The sequence below is a fragment of the Phallusia mammillata genome, chromosome 1, assembly GCF_965637545.1.
Source record: "Phallusia mammillata chromosome 1, kaPhaMamm4.hap1.1, whole genome shotgun sequence".
Lineage (NCBI taxonomy): Eukaryota > Metazoa > Chordata > Ascidiacea > Phlebobranchia > Ascidiidae > Phallusia > Phallusia mammillata.
The window spans coordinates 22,590,679-22,608,735 of record NC_137252.1 but is presented as its reverse complement, the minus strand read 5'-3'; the positions used below and the strand labels follow the sequence as shown (position 1 = coordinate 22,608,735).

Here is an 18,057-nt window from a genome sequence, read left to right as displayed (position 1 = left end):
TGGCCGATTACAAATGTATCGCACTGGCTATACATTGGCTACTACATTCGTCACCAAAAATGTGCGTTGTGCGTCACCAAAAATTTCGAAAACATTTCATTGCAATTATTGATTTCAACGTTTAACTTCCGTATCGGTTGCGATTTTTTTCGCTAAGTGGCAGCAAGCTATGGGCTGACGTAGGTAGTGGGGTATATATAAGAGGGCCGTAAACAAGGAGAGCTTATCTGTTGCACCTTGAACAACGGTGAAAGCAGACAGCAGAAGAGAGCGAAATAACGCTACCGTCTTCGACACCTTACCTGCAAATTTAAACATTTTAAGCCATAATTAAGTATGAAAATCAACGCACAAAGCCCATACACGCCTAAGATAAAGGTGGAATGGGAAGAAAAGGAATTAGAAAGAGTATTTCAATTGTTCGATCAAAATGGTAAAGGCCATATTGAAGACGAAGACTTAAGATCTTTGTTGGGTAATTTCGGTATGCATATCACAAGCAAGGAGCTCGCCGATTTAACTGACAGCTGCAAATGCGTTGAGGATTCAAGCTACAACTTTGGTATCGACAACGACAAGTTTTCAATTTTCGTTGAGCAAATTTGCGCTGGTGAATTGAGCGACGACGATATAAAAAGTGCCTACAAGGTGAGTAAAAAAAGTATTTTAATGGCTAGGTTTACTAATAATTGTTAAACAGTGGGTTAATTGTGGTCAAGTGTCGAAAAATTCTTTTCTTGGCTTGTTTTACAGAAGTGTTGGAGAAATTTGAACATACCTTGCGCTTCAAAAATGGATTGAAAAAATTAGATATATTTTACAGCAATAAATTTACTTTTACTGGATTATCTCTTTAATATTTTATGCATTCAAATGTGGTTTCAAATGTATTGAATAATGAGCATTCAGTACATATAGTGTTCAGTACAAAAATTGTAAAATACTGTATTACCAAAATGCATGTCGACGTGGGTGATCTAATGCCGTAAACCGTTAAATTTTAGGGCGACTTTCACGGTTGATTTCTAGGTCCGAGGCGAAGCATAAACAGTGAATGGTTTTCGAAGCACGACTGAATAAGTTCAATAATTAGGGCAGGCGCTTCACGCCCGTTTTAAAATATACAAGCGTAACGAGTTGTTCGTGCTAGAATGCAGATTGTTGAAGATCAGTTTTGCACAGTAAAATCTGCTATTTTGAGCTTAATATCCTGCAACCTGTAGGCTATACAAGCAGTCGTGCCACCGTCCGTTGTGTATATTCGCAGTCTGATTACTAATCAAGAATTAAAATATTAATTATCTTGCGGTTTATTTTAGAAAATAAAATGCCATCGATCCGCCAAAAAAATAAGATAGGTACATCTTATCAATCTTATTCAGCGTCTGTGCAAAAAAAAACTGAAGTCTTTCTTTGACATTTAGTAATTTTTTGTGCAATATGATAAGCTAATGAGTGATAACTTTTTGTTCGCTTGATGAGTAACTTATATTTTAAAACGAAATGTTCAGCACTGAGTGCAAAAAAGTACACAAACTATAGTTTTATATATAAAATATGTTTTTAATTGTTTACAGTTATTCGACCGACACGGGTGCGGATACGTCACGCGGGAGGACCTTCGTGACGTCATGTGTAAGTGGTCACGTGAACCGAGTGAGGAGGAGTTAGACGAGATGATGAACGAGGTTGATCTCAACGGCGACGGGGTTATCGACTTTCACGAGTTTCTGGCCGCTATAACTGCTACGTAAATATCCATCTGCTCTTGTTAAAAAATGTCGATAATTCAATCAGCACAAGGTCAAATCGCTTCCCCTTTCGGGTGGTCGAAGGGCTTGCCTTTTTTTATGCAGTCTGGTATTAACATATGTTGACGTGTGTTTTGGTCACATATTTTTAATTTATTTTTATTTAGTGTATTAAAATCAATGTGCATGTTTTTTCTGCTTTCATGATTTATTTTTTATTTTTTATGTTATTGTCATGAAATAAAAATATGAAACCTCTTTACCAACATATACGCTTCGTTTGTACGAATTCACAACAACGATTGACATGGTTTGTCCCGAACAGCAGTCGCAAATACCCATTTTTTCGCGTTTGTTTTATCAACCTGAGTTAGTGACTTCAATTCAGTTTAACCCTTCGGGGTTTACGCAATATGTCGTTTAAGTATTTTCTTACTTTTACTGGTGGTACGATTTAAAATGTGGTACCTTGACAAATTAATTTGGTTTTCGAACGATTAAAAAACAGTGGTGTTGAACAGCATTAATCAGCAACTAGCATGCGATTAATGAGGGTTTTAAAAAGTTCTAATTTAGGCTGCGTTCACACTCGGGCACCGCGGTAGGTTTTCGCTACTAGGAATGAAACTTTTTGGTAGTATGAACGAAACGTCACCTCCCGAAACCTGGTACGAAAAGAGGTGGTTTCGCGCCTAAACGTGGTCGTGAAATCCGTGTCTGAACGACGCATGGTTCGAAAACCGTGTCTGAACGAAGCAAGGCGCGAAACCGAATTCAGCGGTTTGTGCGTTGGTTTATAATAAGTGCTGTCTATTTTTGTTAACTGAAGTGTACGTTTGCGTGCCTAAAATGAGTGAACGAGAAATACTATGGTCTGAAGAAGAAGTCACAAAATTGATTGAACTTTGGAGTGCGGAGGAGGTTCAGCTCATGATTTTAACGGCAAAGAGCCACAAGAAAGCGTTTCAAAAAATTGCATTGGGTCTACATGTGTGTAACTCAATAAGTTAAAAAGGAAATCTTGATTGAGCTGTACACGTCTTCGTTTAGCAAGAATCCAAAATAAATTTACACTTGAAAACCTTCCACTTAAATCCATGTTTATTCCTTTTATGAAACTGAAATGCATGCAAATAAAGGTACAAATTGAAAAAGTAACTTTTTCAAACATGACCTGCATAGTTCAGTTAAACTCTAATCTGGCATTGCCGAAAATCAAATAGTACTGGCAATAGTAGTAAGTTTTTTCAAAAACATCAGGTTTGAAACCACACTTTTCTCTCATCGCGAAACCTGTCTTCAGACGTCAAAACCTGTCGTCCACACCAGCAAAAAATCGCGATGCCTCGTCGCGAAAACTGTCTAGTGTGAACGCGCGGGGTATGAAGACCTGGTACGAAACCACGTGGCGGTGCCTCTGTGTGAACGCAGCCTCGACGGTAATGCGCTTTTGCATGTTTGTCACCAAGTCTTAAGTGTACCATTCGAAAATTGTACAGGACTTGTGCACAACACTACACTTTACTCAATTATATTCGTCTAAAACCCTTTCAATTTACCATGTTTGTTTTTTAAGGGCTGTCATTTCATGCCTACTTTTTACGCCACTCAGAACAAAACTAATCGAGGCGCCGAATGCCACTCCACTATCGTTAACTCGATGGAATAAATTTTTACCAGCAGCCATAAACAAAACAGTCCCATGACGTTCTAAATATAGCTGCGACAATACCCCTTCACACAGTAAATGGCTATCCTGTTACAGCCGCTTTAAACAATAGAAATTGGACACAAATTTTGCACAAAAGTGCGCACGAAGACATTTCATTTCATTGAACTTTAAAACATTGCATTTAATATAGCTTCGTTGTGTACGTGGACTATTTAAACAGTTGGACACAGTGCTTTATGACGTCATTAGTTGAGCGAGGGGGCGGGCAAGTCTTGCCAAGTCAACCATATGCCAGGCCATCGCATTTGAAGGCAGCTTTCAATTGCCGAGTCAGCAGTTTTTCCGCTACACTCCTGCCAGTCTATATGGCGGGCAGTTCCTTTCCGAAATCGCACCTGAATTTTAGGAAGTACATGTGTGATTAAACCTCAAAAAAAAGTATCATTTAGGTACATTAAGAATAGAGTTCGCAAGTATCGTTTTGAAAGAATTAATCCATTTTTTTGTTCTATCTTAAAAAAAGTTAATTGTCACATGTTTACATTTTATAACCAGGATGTTCACGACACAGTATTTTTTGCAAAACAATAAAACACATCGCGCAGACCTTTCCATCTTGATGCGACTGGGATAAACCGTTGTAATGAAACAAGTCAAACCTATCCGGAAGCGTTTTCTTGTTCTTAGAAATAATCAAAACAAAAGTTAAGTAACCAGTATAATGCACACCATTTAGTTTGCTCACCTCGTTTGAAAAAAATTCTTCAAAAAATTTTGATCTGATAATAACACCCAAGCCTTCCGGGTCAAGATTTTCACACATTATTTGAACGCTAAAAAAGAGCAAAATTATTCTTTTTTTGAAATACTTCATAAATAGGTCGGACATAAATAATATGTATTTGAAAACCTTGCTCTTACTATTCAGGTTCGTTGACCAAGTCTAGTTCTCGGAGTAAATCTTCCAGTGAAGAAGTTGCAACAAAACCGTTATCTGCAAAGCTATCATTGTTTATGTTGAAAAAGTGAATAATGACGAACACACACGTGAGGATGAAGTAAATCAACAAAAAAATTGTAAATAATAAAGGGCGATATGGAAACGGTTGGTCAGCGGCGTAACACTCCGTACCGGCGAAAAATTGCTGCCCGGGAAAATTTAAACCTAGATTAAAAATCGGATAATGCTCTGACTTAACACTTCCGTGCACCAAGACGTGAAATACGCAAATACAGCTTATGAGGAAATTTAATCACACGATAGGATGTCATCTACTAATTGGCGGTGTAATATGGCCAGCCAACACATGATAGCATATCGCCAAACATGTTAGAAATATAAACTTTCAAGTTGACAGCGTCTACTCGTGCGAAAATTGCAACTAAGTACCGCATGTTATCGCATGGTAAGTGGAATGCGAGAGTATAGGGCAAAGCCAAACAAGGGTAATGAAATCAGATTGTAGTGTTATTTCAATCACAAATCCTCACCCCAACTCGAATATGTCTAATCGTTAGCGCATTCAAAAGTCCACTCAAAATGATAGTCAAATTTTTTTTACAATAGTGCTGCTAAACATGTAAATCATAGTAAGCCAGGCTCATTGAAGGCGTTATACCGAATCAGCGTAAACGTTTAAGGGTTGATCCCAGTTATAAATTTTATTCATGTTAACTGCTTATCATGTAGTAACATGCCGTCAAATCTGGTATTTAGTACCGTCGCATGTTATACGAGTGAAAAAATTGATTTTTGAGATCAAAACATTAGTTGCACAAACCTTCTGGGTCGTACTGGTCAAATATCTTGTGTGCTCGATCAAGTATTGAATCGGGAGCTACAAGAGAACATTCGCGTGAAAACAAAACGGAAAGATGTGTTTCGCTGCCAAGCAACCAAACCGGGTATTTGGGGCGCTTTAAATACGTTCCCACGGTGCAATACCGCAACTTTTCCAACAAGGTAAGGAATCCGATATGGCAAGGATTGGGAATTCCTCGAAGACCTGTAATCAAACCGTACGATAAAAAACGTAAATCGAAAAACAATATTGCCTGATTTTATACTCAAGTTATCCCATCTTTTGTGGTACTTTTAATATTAAACTTTGTTTTAAATATTTTTGGCGAGATACACAGTGCAACTTGACGATAGCACTTAATATACATTCTTTGGTTTTTGTTGGTAAAACAAGCTTTTTTTTAAAAAAACAAACATTGTGTGGTTATGCACATAAAACCAAAAAAAACATGCACAGACTTTGTGGAATATTTCTGACTTGAAACCCTCATAACAATATTAAAATTTTTAACAATGACATATCCTAGTCATCATGTGTTGGGTGTGCAAAATTTAAACTTAAAAATATATTTTTGATGATGATATGAGATACTTACACAGTCCAGCAACATCTCGATTTCCATCAAACACATTGGAAACAGCTTGACCGCATATTAGCAAATTGATAAGATTTTGACTAAAAAGAAAACATGAGCTTTCATCTATCAAATAAAAATTACCAATACTCAAAGAAGCAGAACCAAATGGGTTACCAGAATGAAATAAATTTTGGCTCAGTTATCTTAAACAGTACCAAGAGATATTTTTTGTTAGGACCGAAAGGCGTTATAAATTTATTCTGGTCAGAAAATATCGACACCAGAATGAACAAGCGAAAATGAATATAAAGCTGTTTTGTTTTGTCTGTTACTGGTTATAATTCCTTTTAAAATTTATTGTAGCAAATACTAGCCCAAGAATGCATTTATTGCACAGACAAAGCAAAATTTGTTTGCTAAAGTTTAGAAATCTAAAACAGATCTGGAACAATCTTTGTTTTAATAATACCTTCCATGTCCATGAATAGAATCAATCAAAGGAACATCAGGATTGTCCATTTCATTAATTACATTGTCTACCCCCTGCAAACACAAGATGTTCTACAGGTCAACACAAAAAAGTGCCTTAAATCAAATAGTCTGTAACTAAATTAAAACTGATTGTACGATGATTTTTAGGTTTCATTACGTTAAGCTTGTTTTTTTTATTTTTTAAACTACCAGAAAACTGTGTACTACATTAAATTGTTCACACATGCAGTTATATTTAGTATTAAATCTTACTTATTGCAGTAATTAACATACCTTGGATAAAATGACAGAATAAAGAAATTTTAAAACACCGAAAGGAGACATAAACGAACTGAGATCATTTAGAAGAAATGAGTGTAATTCGGTTTCACACGAACATTTGCGAAGTCTAAACATATTAAAATTGTTAAATATGAAGTTATGTATTTAACATGTTGTTCACAACCTTAATGAAGAATGAAAATCGTGTATAGGTGAATCAGTGAGACATGATGAAATTTGTGAGCTGCCGCCCTCTGTTATTGAAGATTTGCAATTGTCTGGGAAAGATAACAAAGTAAAATCTCCGCAATAAAAAATTAAAACAGATAGTAAAATTAACCCCAGTTCAAAATTGTTCGGAAACATTTTTTTTTAATGTTCATCTAATCATTACGTTTATAATTCATTTTAAGCATTAATCGTATCTTAAGTTGAGTTTGAAGATTTTTGGGAGCAGATTTTATACAAGATAGTCAATTGAACTACCTGACACCAAACTACAATAGATATTTATTTAAAACTACATTCATTTCAAGGAAAAGAAAGAATATTTTCCAACCTGCACATAAGTAATAATAGGTACGGATAACCGAGCACACATCATTTTACCTGCACTGTTAGACACACAAAGAGTCCAGCTGCTTTTATTCATCATTGTCAACATTGAAACCAGAGCCATTGCAAAGAACTTGTCGCGTTCAGATTCTGGTCAACAAAACATCATGTTGATTTACCTCGAATATACTACAGTAAATGTTGCTTAAGTGATAAACACAAAATAAAACTTCCAGGGAATGATGTAATATTTTAGTTTAAGCATGAAATAAATGTTGACAAAATAAAACATTAGAGTGCAGTTTGCAAATTCCATGTTACAAAGGTTCAAATGAATCTAATAAGACACAGTAACTGCCTTGACACAATTGCAATGAATCGACAAATTTAATCATTAGTTTTGCGCTTTGTTTACCTGATATGTTTTCTAGGTCGGCTTCTGCATTGTTTTGAGGTAAACATTCCCCGCCACCATCATCAAATAACAGTTTTTGTAGAAAATATCCTTGAACAGGTGCAATAACAGCACATGGACCACCAAACTGTTGGATTAATGCACATCTCTCATCAACACTCCATTCAAATCCTTTACAATCACACAATTACAGCTTAAATGGATGTTGATTTAACATTTAGACCAGCGGTTCCCAAACTGGGGTCCGCGGACCTTTAGGGGTCCGTGAAGCAATTTTGCGGGGTCGGCGAAAAGGTTAACGTGCCTCTATAGTCTTGTTTGGCGTCAATTTGTGTCACTGAATAGGTTTAAATCAAAGTACAATTAGAGATCCACTGCCTCCATTACTATACAATAGATAGCCTTTATTGCATGACAACTATCAAGAATGCAATTGTTTGCGCACTATCGTAATGTTTTCTGTCTTGTCTGTGATGTCACAAACCGTCTTGGATCGTTGTTATGTGTAATTTTGCATTCCTAATAAGCTAAAATTCTGTAAATCAACTTTCGTATTGCTAAAATACACCTTCAGGCGTGACCGTTTTGAAAAAACAATGAAAAAGTTTGAAAACCACTAAGTTTAAAAGTTGTTACATTAAAAAGAATCGTGATTGCACTAGTGTACTATAAGAAACAATGGTTTTGCATTTTTCCTGTAGCATTCTTTGATTTTTGTAGGGCCGCGAAATATCAAAATAATTGCAAAGGGTCCACCAGGCAAAATTTGTAGAAAAGTTTGGGACCCCCTGATTTAGACAAAGTGCATTGAGATTAATGACAAATGAGAAAATCCACAATTGCAACCACACAAGATTAGTTTTTAATTTACACGCTCAAAAACAATAAATAAACAAGGTATTTTAAAGGGCTTGCAATTGTTTTGACTTAATGAAAATAAGAATCAGCAGCCCTGAAAAATGAAAATCGCATACTGAGTGGAAAAAAACATTTTGTTTAAGTTATCATTAGTATAATTCCGGTCACGTCTAAAACTGTGGGCCCACTTGAATCACTTGGCCCGCTTGGCCCGCCTCATGTAATTGGAAAACTGCGGGCCCGCTTCTTGCAAGTATGAAAACTGTAGCCCCACTATATCCAGTGCTTGGCCTGCCTCTCATATCGAAAAACCGCGGGCCCACTATATCCTGTGCTTGTCGCGTCTATCGCAAGGAAAAACTGCGGGCCCACTACATCCATTGCTTGCCGTTCAGATCTTGTCGAAATCAAAATTTAATGACATGTGACAGGCGTGCCCACGGCTTTATCAAGCCGGCCTGCAGTTTTTATACTTGCATGGGGCGGGCCAAGCGGGTCAAGTGGGCCCGCAGTTTTAGACGTGACCTGTATAATTCTACAAGTCCAATCATATTACCATTCAAGCTTGTTGGCACGAAATATAATAACCAGAGTCCAGAATGTGCATTGCCATATAAAACAACAATAGGCATAACGCATGCAGAAAAAACAACAATATCATTTTAAAAAGTATATTTCAAGTTAATAAACAAATTTTTAACCTATCTTTTAACTGTATAATTTCTTTACTTGAATAACAAACTCAGTATTTTTTACCAACTAAACCTTTTTATTTGTCCAGTCGGTGCTAAAAATGCAACTAAAGGTTTAACTGAACATACCTTGCGACCATCTTTTGAAAATCAGTTCCGACACAGTTCCACCCCAAACCAGGGCAGTTATTTTGCGATCAACGTCAGAAAAATTTTCTTGCATTACTCTACTGGCAGCACCCAAATCGATTCATTGAAGTGATGTGGAAATAGAAGTGTAGACAAAGTAACGAAGCAAACTATAAACTAAGGAAACCTCACAGTTTGTCAATTAAATGCTGAGTAATCTCAAAAACCCTGTGTAATGCAAATCGAACCGACGCGACATTTGTGCTATTCATTTGACGCATAAAAATAATTGAAATGTACATCTTATTAAAATTGCAAAAAAATGAAAGATACCTCAAATTTAGTATTTACGTTATAGTTTTAAATCAAATTAATTAAAATTTACTTGTCGCAATCGGATGTCGCTTTCTAGTATATTCTGTTTTCTCCCTAACGACAAAACTTCTGCGTGATGAACAAATTTAACTTTGAAGTAGTTGATTTGCTAAAAACACGTCCTCTGACTTTGATTTGTTCTAGAATCTGCCCCTATAAAAAACTTAATTAAACTAGTTGCTTTCTGTTATTGAACACTGTTACAATAAGTAAGCAGAATGTCAGCGTCACAAACTGCAGAAATGTTAAATGGAAGCGGAGATAGAACATGTGATGTGTCGGTTGATATGATGGACTATAGTTTTATCAACAAATGTACCAACGTAAAGGTAAACTTTACAGCCTCTTACATTTTATATTGGCTAATGTTTTTGTGGGTTACGTAATCCTATAATTAGGTGGATGATTTATTACTTTTCAGCAATTGGAAAAAATCTTAAGGGACCTACGATCAGGAAAGCATGGATACTATCCACATTTAATAAATCATTGTGAAGATGTGATTCTGAAGCTCAATCCAAAGAGTAAAGCATTAAGAAAAGAAAACCCTGCTATAAGAACCAGGTAGATAGAATGGAAGGAAAATTTAAGTTATTAAAGTAATTGAGCGTTTCTTGATTTTAATAATTACGGTTAAGAATTATAAAATATTTGTTTTTTTTTATAATTAAATGTGTTGTTTAATGATTAGGTGTGTAGTTTTTCAATGATTAAGTGTTTAGTTTAAAAAAATAAAGCTCCAGACATGGGACTCACAACTTAAGTGCAAAGTTTGGTCCACATTTTACAATTTTTTACCATGCACGTACACAATATTTTAGCACAGAGTCAAATTTTACAACTGCCGTATATGAGCTGAACATGACTGTACTTTTTATTTTCTACTGATAATAAGATGGAGTGCCAAAGTGGATCCACAGGCCTTGTGTTATCTACTTGTGCTTTAGCCTGTAGGAAAGCTTTATGTACTGTTCTTGTTATGGTACAACCAAATATTTACCGACTATCACTGAGTACAGATAGCAAAACTTGCTACAACAAATGAAAAAATGGCAACAACAATGAATCAAAATCTTACGCAGTCATATCACATGTGTGTCAATAAATTCTCAAGAAAAAACTAAAGACAAGGAAATTAATGTAGCTGGCAGTGAAGCCCAAATTATGAATTGTGTGATTTTTTGGGGATTGGTGAGTAGACTGGGATTGGTGACATATATTTCACCCAAATTTGTACAACAGAGATTTGCCTGATGATGACAGAAGTGATTTGACAAATGGGATTCAAGACTGGTCAAGTGAAATGAAAGAAGCTGAAAAGGATTTAACACCAGCTACTAATGATGCAGAAAAATCGCTTCCACCCATCAGAACCTCAAAGCTAATAAAAGGTATACAAGAAATTTCTTTTTTATTTTGTCTGTATGTTTTTGCTGCTAAAAATGGCTATTTTTGCAACAAAATTTATTTCTTGGCATTTACTAGGCAAAGCAAAACCTGTAGAAGTGAATGGACATGCAAAGTCTTCTAAAGATCCTCGCATCCGAAGTTGGGATTATAAAGCTTGGGACAAATTTGATGCAGACGTAGAATGTGATAAGGTTGAAGAGAAAAGGAAAGAAATACCAAAGGTCACCAACAAGAAAGTAAGGGCATTTGTGGCCTGTTTAGTCTTTTAGGAACTGGGCCTGAAAATTGAATTTTAATTAGATTCACACATGCTCACAAAGTTACAGGTGACTTGCAAATAAGTCATAACTTATAGTGATGGTTTGAATAAACACAAATTCACGTATTTACCTACCTTTGTCATTTCGCTTTGACTTAAGTTTTCTCTCTCTCTGTACTGAGGACTTATTGACCTCTTATTATTTTGTTTCAAATTTTGCTTTTGCATACAAACATAGTGTTATTGTAAAAACAGTCATTTTTTTATTGTGGTGTATCAGTAGCTCCTTTAGGGTGCTTAATACTTCATTAGTCTCCCCTTTAGGAAGGTTAAATCATTTGTAATGTTTCTAAAAATACCATTCTGATGTGTCATGTTTGTTGTTTTGTTCCAGCATCTATCTGCACCTGTAATGATAAGAAAGGTTAAAAGTCAGAATTTAAAAAAATATTTAAAGTAAATTTCTGCTATTGCATTTTTGTTTTACTACAATATTTGACATTATGTCTTAAAAATGCACCTACAACCTTGTATATTTGGGGTTTCATACCTTTTCAAAATAAATGTGTATGCAGAGTAGCAATGTCCTACATATTAATTTGCTTTCTTTTGAATTAGGTTCAAATTTCTCACACCATTGACTCCAGTAACATGACACAAGAGGAAAAAGCTGTTCGTTCATCACTGGAGAAGGATAAAGGAAATGAAGCATTTAAGTGTGGTAAGTACATATTCCCATAAAACTGATATAAAAGATGCCATGTATGTAGACTGTGGATTTTAATTATCACATAATGTATGGTCTGTTTCATCCTTTTTTCTGTTCAACACTGGTTTGTTTCATGCATTTGGTCAAGAAACGGTGCTTTTTTAGGTTTACCAGTCCTTTAGATCAGAAAATAACCCCGATGTGCTGAAAAACCAAACTATTTGTGCAAATTGGTAAACCTGTTTATAATATATCATGTTTGAGCCTCCAATATATCTCAGGTGACTTTGAGGAAGCAATTGCCTACTACTCACGAAGCATAAATCTTATTCCTGTTGTTGCTTCGATAAACAATCGAGCCCTAACATATTTGCGAGTGGAAGATTGGAAGAATGCAGAAAAGGATTGCAATGAAGTATTGTCATCAGAACCTGACAACTTAAAAGCAAAGCTTCGGCGTGCAACTGCCTTGAATGAACTTGGCTGTCTGGAAAAAGCTAAACTCGACTTGGAGGATGTGCTTTCAAAGGTGTGTAGACAATATATTTCTGGTTGTGTTGCTAATGCTTTTAAACCTTTATTTTATGTTTGGTTCATTTTAAATGTTGTATATTAAAGAGGTATAGTTAAACTTCTCATGCTGGTGCTCTTATCACTAGTTACCTGCATTGCTCAAAACATATTATTTGTGCATGTGATGAACCTGGGTAACCATGTTTGTATCATTGTGTGTAAACGCCAGTACCATTTTTAACATTTATATTAAGTCAAACCAAAAAAATCTATTTTACCAAGGTAAACACTCAACTCAAATTTTTTTTACCAAGGTAAACACTCAACTCAATTTAAGTTTTAAATTCGGCCAAAGCAAAATTCAATTATTTATAGCTTGTGGCATTGTTGGTCCTGAGTAGTGACCCAAATCTAAAATAAAACATTTGTGCTAAAACCTACAGCTGTTGCTTAAATCTCATGTAAATCTGCAGATGTTTTATTTAGCACCAAATGTCGTCTTGTCACGAACAGACTTTTTACACTTTGTTATTAACCTATTTAGTATTTCCTCAAGCAGTGTATAGAATTGCATTCTTTTTACATTACAGTATTTTATTACAGCACTGCTAAGTTTCAGTATAAATGTTAGCAAAGATGTGGATAGACAAGATTCTGTTTATTAAAGCGATTTGTTGTGTGGTATTAAAGCCAGTAGTAATCTTATAATTTTTATTAATTAAAGCATTATTGTGTATTGTAAGCTTATTTAGTTAGTCCAAGTAGATAGCTGATACAAGCTTCAATCATGTTTTGAATGTGGATGTTCTTAGACTTGCTTGACTTTAAGACTACAATGAATTAGATTAGGGTTGAAGATAATATTGTTAACCTCTGACTTACATTTCTTTACAGGAAGCTAACAACGTAAGAGCTCAGAAAATTCTGGATGAAGTTAACAAAAAGTTGACAGATAAGGCAACAAAGAAGACTGGAAGAAGAATGGTTATTGATGAAGTTGAATCCTCTGATGAGGAGTCGTCTTTTGTGAAGGAAAATGGAGTTTCTGATAAAAAAGTCAAAGAAAACGGTGACTCCCATACCTTACCTAATAACAGAGAAACAAATTCACCAGCTGCTGACACTAAAAGTATCAGTTCTGGAAACGATGGCGTCAGGGTTGAGAAAACTGAAATCGAACATGTCACTTCAAATTCTACTGCAACCAAACAAGATGGGAACATTAATGGAAACAGCATTAAAATGGAAGAAAACTTTGAATCCAAACCTTGCCCAGCTGACAGTATCCAAAGTGAGGAAACGCCCAAAGCGGTAATCTCATCCAACACTAAAAGTGCCCCAAAATCCGAACCAGTATCATCTAACGATATCAAGAACGATGATTTGCTTAACAAAACCACAAATATTAAGCAAACGTCATCCGCTGGGCAAACTGATAAATTAAACCAGCCGAATCCAGTCCAAAAGATAGCAAACCAGACCGACAATGATGAAAAGCCGGTTAATGAGACTGTTAAGAAAGAAGAACCACCAGCTCCCGAGCAAAGACCACTTCCAACCAAACTAGAAGCCATTAAACAAGCAGCGAATGACCTTTTCCGCAGCGGTCAGTACGGTTTGGCCGCAGAAAAATACGCACAAGCTATTGGAAAGCTTCCAGTTTCGCCGGAGTATTCAAACGCTTCGGCGCTTCTGCACAATAATAGAGCGGCCTGTAAACTCAAAATTGGAGACAATAACGCATGTATAGAAGACTGTACAAGAGTTTTGAAACTGAAACCTTATGATGTTAAGGCTTTGGTGCGCAGAGCCACTGCATATGAACACAAAGAGCGTTACGAACAATCCTACGTGGATTTCAAGACAGCGCAATTGGTGGATTACAATGCAACTCAGGCACAAGATGGCGCTAACAGAATGGCAAAGCACTTGCGTGAATTGTATGGTGGAAAATGGCAGGAGAAACTTCCAGAAATGCCCACAGTGGATGCAAAACACATCTCAGTGTCGCAACCAGTGTTAAAAACAACTGTTATACCGGTTACTGTGCCCCAAAGTGCTGCAAAACCCAAGGCAAAAGTTATTGAATCTGAAATCAAGAAGTCCGCCCCTGCAGTCAAGCCTGAAAAAACTGAAGCGAAAAAAACTTCGCCGCCAAAGTCAAAGGGCAAAGATAAGCGAAGGTCAAGACATGGCAAGTCACCTCACAACAAGAAAGTTGATAAAAATGCGGAAAAACAAGCGGAAGAAGCGGCTAAAAAGAACAAGATTCGTCAGGATTTGTTTGAAAAGCTAAAAGAAGAAGGAAATGGTCTCGTGCGCAAAGGTAACTACGCATCGGCCATTGAATCGTACACAAAATGTATACAAATAGCCCCAGACCAGGTTGCAAGCTTTACAAACCGCGCTTTGTGTTTCCTAAAACTAAACAAACACATTTCCGCTGATCACGATTGTAGTGAAGCTTTAAAATTGGATCCGAAAAACGTGAAAGCACTCTTCAGGCGCGCACAAGCCAGGAAAAGCCTAAAACTGTACAATGATGCTGAGGCAGATCTTAAGCAGCTTCTGGCTATTGATCCTTGCAACAAACCAGCACTAAATGAGATGAAGATGGTACAGAAGGAGCTGGTGGATTTAACAGACGCAAAAGAAACCCTGCGAAAAGTGGAAACAATCAAACCTGAAGATTATTCGAGCAGAAAGTTGATTATTGAGGAAATAAGCGATGAAGAAGAAGATAGCAAGACCAACCAGGAAGAGGAAGTAGCACCTAATTTGCCTTCCCAAGAAAATTCAGACAAAACTCCTCCTGCATCGAAAGAAGACCAGTTTGAGGAAGAGGCTTCTCAAAGTCCCATTACAACCCCCTACGAGTTTGGGCATTTGTGGAACGCTGTCCAGCCCAAAACTAACATCCAAGCCTACCAACGTATCATAAATCGCGTTGATTTAAAAAATCTTCCAAATCTCGTGAGCAACAAGACAGATGCTCATATGATCACAACGCTCACTCAAATATCCCGAAATCATATGAGCGAAAGAAGTTCACAGGGTGTGAGTCGGGCATATGAGATCATGAAGCAGATGGTAAACGCTCGAAGATTCAACATGGCCGCCATGTTTCTAAGCAAAACAGAAAAAAGTGATTTAAGAAAATTGTTTGATGACCTTTCCTCCCAAACGGATGCTAACACTGTGGGCTTTTCTGCAAGTGACGTGAACAGATTACGCAAGAATTACTCGGTATGACGTAATTATGCCGTCATCGCTTGAAAAGTGATTTTGAACACTGTATGCTGTTTTATATCCGTGATTATTATTTTTGCCAAAAAATATCTTTTGTTTTAGTTTGTAATGTATTTAGTTCGAAGTGTGTTGTCCTAAATATTATAGCAGTGTCATAAGTATAAGCGTAATTTTACACTAAAATATTTCTATTTTGCCGCCCAATACCTACTTAAGTCAAAGCACGTAGTTTAAATTCGCTTGTATACTTTTCTGTGTAGATAGATTAAAATAAAACCGTTGCTGCTATTCAATGATTAGCTTTGATTTGCAATGTGATGATTTTTTGTATTTGTACCTGGTAGTCGTTTACATGTTAAATTCATTTATTTTTGTCTTACTATTTTTGACTTGTACATCTTCGAGTTAAGTTTCAGTAAATTTGCGAGTGTGATGTTACTTTGTACTGACAGTGGGCAAGTTTCATTTAAGGTCGGACAGTTGTAGGCCCAGATATGCGTCTTAAAACTAGCAGAAATTGCAAAACAGGGTTTTCAGGCGAAATGATAATTTCCAAGGTTTTTAGTTGATTCCTCAAAGCGCAAAAAAAACATTATGAAATGGACAAAAACGACAATTTTGCTAAAACCAACCGTCGCTTTAATAGTTATTACATCTACAATCCCCAAAATAGGTAAGGGTTTAATTTAAAGAAAAGTTAAAACCCCAGAACTGTGTCAGAATGAAAAAGCTTCAGGGTAAAAAAGAAAACCATAAATAAAGAGTGGTTTGATTAGTTATACTCAAAATTCCTCAAAAAGGGTTCCAGGGACTGTGTTAGAGGAAAGACCTCCTAGTATATTCTATATCCCTAACAATTATAGGGCACGTATCGGGTCCGCGTACCTTTGACTTTTACTCTTGCCCCTCATCTTTACAGTTTACTTTCTGCTAAAAAAGTGTTGCGGGAGACCGTGTGGCAAATGGAAAACGACCAGAAACAATTTGGGAGCCACGAAATTGGAGAAACTATGTCCATTTAGGTCAAGACCCCATGCATTTGGACGGCTGACCACGTAAAAAAGGTTTTCAAAAAAACGAAAACATCTGCACAACACGCTTTGATGATGTTCGATAAATCAATGCCAATATAGCATTGCAAATAATAACCATTTCATTTTCTGGCAAATGTACAACGATTGTCGCAAACAAATACCTTGACTATGAATCAACGTTTAACCGAAAACTTATTTCACCAAAAACGCTTGTCATTGTCATAATGTTGACTTACCGGTACTTTTGTTATTTGGTACCAAAGGTTTCAACGTGCTCTTTTAACCTGTAGTAAACCTGTGTTACCTTAATCAAATATGGTTTTTGAACTCGGGTTAATCTGTTCGTCCCAACTGTTGCTAGAAATGTGCGTGGGTCAATGACTGCACTGAGTTTATCATGTAGACTTTGGTATTGCTTGGTGTCGATCCCGGGGGTGTGGCACTTGTTAACACCTGCCAGGCATAAAGTGGGCCACACACCGCTTATAGGCATACCCCAAATGTTCTCTCGAAATGTATGGTAATGTACTATATGAATATGTAGCTGAAGTTTAAAGTATGCTCAATTAAGAACACCTTACCGCGAAGTTACTACAAACTTTAAGAGCAAAATGTGTGCAAAACATAAGTCGTATGGGTTGTTGTACCATACATGCCACCGCACGAAGGCTTATATTCCAACGGCTCTTTTTACATACAAAGCAACGATATGTCCTTGGTAGATATTAATAGGTGTAAAAATATAAAAACAATTAAATAAGAAAACTATCTTGACTTTAACTGTATCACTTTGACCATTTGACCTTAACAAGCAAACAAGGTCGACCTATTTCTTTTTGCAGTTAATAGTTAACAAAAGCCACAAAGAACATTCCTCAAGCTTCAGCCAATCACAGCTCATCAATGTAGGTCGAATACGTGGGTGTTTTCTAGGTAGGTCGCGGTACTTGCGCAAAGTCCAAATCCATTTCAACTTGTTGACAGGATCTGTGCTTTGAAAACATTGCAAAGTCATAATGTAGTAACCTAGGTGTTTAACGTTTAATGATATGAACTTTTGAATAGGTAATTCATTGCGATACGAAATTGTTCATGGTGAAACTTTTCTTTTTGCAAACGGCAAGCTTTTCCTGAAACTTTATGTATTGTCAAAGTTCCTCAATTTAAACAGTGACACTCTTTGCAACTTTCTCTTTCTTGTTTTCAACGAACAAAATCGATGTCCGAGTAACTATATAAACTATAAAACGATTGGCTTTTAACAATTATTTCGGAAGCATACTTACTTTTGTCCATTCTGCGCG

The 18,057-nt window shown here is 36.4% G+C and overlaps 3 protein-coding genes across 3 annotated transcripts; 2 read left to right on the top strand and 1 right to left on the bottom strand.

The window, feature by feature from the left end:
• Positions 1–154: 154 nt before the first annotated feature.
• Positions 155–2,163, top strand: LOC145222818 (neo-calmodulin-like). The gene is made up of 2 exons (XM_080089033.1): positions 155–648; positions 1,578–2,163. Exons 1-2 carry the CDS (start codon positions 337–339, stop codon positions 1,752–1,754), a joined length of 489 nt encoding a protein of 162 aa, XP_079945159.1. The 5' UTR covers positions 155–336; the 3' UTR covers positions 1,755–2,163.
• Positions 2,164–3,546: 1,383 nt separating this feature from the next.
• On the bottom strand, positions 3,547–9,440 carry LOC145222808 (ubiquitin carboxyl-terminal hydrolase MINDY-3-like). The gene is made up of 12 exons (XM_080089022.1): positions 9,205–9,440; positions 7,526–7,696; positions 7,165–7,260; positions 6,740–6,833; positions 6,568–6,682; positions 6,272–6,345; positions 5,821–5,900; positions 5,205–5,429; positions 4,345–4,417; positions 4,169–4,256; positions 4,031–4,105; positions 3,547–3,818 (listed from the first exon to the last, which is right to left on the bottom strand). Exons 1-12 carry the CDS (start codon positions 9,296–9,298, stop codon positions 3,669–3,671), a joined length of 1,335 nt encoding a protein of 444 aa, XP_079945148.1. The 5' UTR covers positions 9,299–9,440; the 3' UTR covers positions 3,547–3,668.
• A 259-nt stretch (positions 9,441–9,699) lies between these two features.
• LOC145222799 (sperm-associated antigen 1-like) lies at positions 9,700–16,157 on the top strand. The gene is made up of 7 exons (XM_080089012.1): positions 9,700–9,908; positions 10,001–10,143; positions 10,822–10,970; positions 11,065–11,225; positions 11,867–11,969; positions 12,239–12,486; positions 13,365–16,157. Exons 1-7 carry the CDS (start codon positions 9,798–9,800, stop codon positions 15,720–15,722), a joined length of 3,273 nt encoding a protein of 1,090 aa, XP_079945138.1. The 5' UTR covers positions 9,700–9,797; the 3' UTR covers positions 15,723–16,157.
• The last annotated feature ends 1,900 nt before the right edge of the window (positions 16,158–18,057 follow it).

Excerpts from the sequence above, each read along its gene's own strand:
- LOC145222818 (XM_080089033.1), top strand. The coding sequence starts at position 337 with ATGAAAATCAACGCACAAAGCCCATACACGCCTAAGATAAAGGTGGAA. Across the intron at positions 649-1,577 it reads ATATAAAAAGTGCCTACAAG|TTATTCGACCGACACGGGTG; the intron begins GTGAGTAAAAAA and ends AATTGTTTACAG.
- LOC145222799 (XM_080089012.1), top strand. The coding sequence starts at position 9,798 with ATGTCAGCGTCACAAACTGCAGAAATGTTAAATGGAAGCGGAGATAGA. Across the intron at positions 10,144-10,821 it reads AACCCTGCTATAAGAACCAG|AGATTTGCCTGATGATGACA; the intron begins GTAGATAGAATG and ends TTTGTACAACAG. Across the intron at positions 11,970-12,238 it reads AAATGAAGCATTTAAGTGTG|GTGACTTTGAGGAAGCAATT; the intron begins GTAAGTACATAT and ends AATATATCTCAG.
- LOC145222808 (XM_080089022.1), bottom strand. The coding sequence starts at position 9,298 with ATGCAAGAAAATTTTTCTGACGTTGATCGCAAAATAACTGCCCTGGTT. Across the intron at positions 7,261-7,525 it reads CGACCTAGAAAACATATCAG|AATCTGAACGCGACAAGTTC; the intron begins GTAAACAAAGCG and ends TTTGTTGACCAG. Across the intron at positions 5,430-5,820 it reads TCGAGATGTTGCTGGACTGT|GTCTTCGAGGAATTCCCAAT; the intron begins GTAAGTATCTCA and ends GTTTGATTACAG.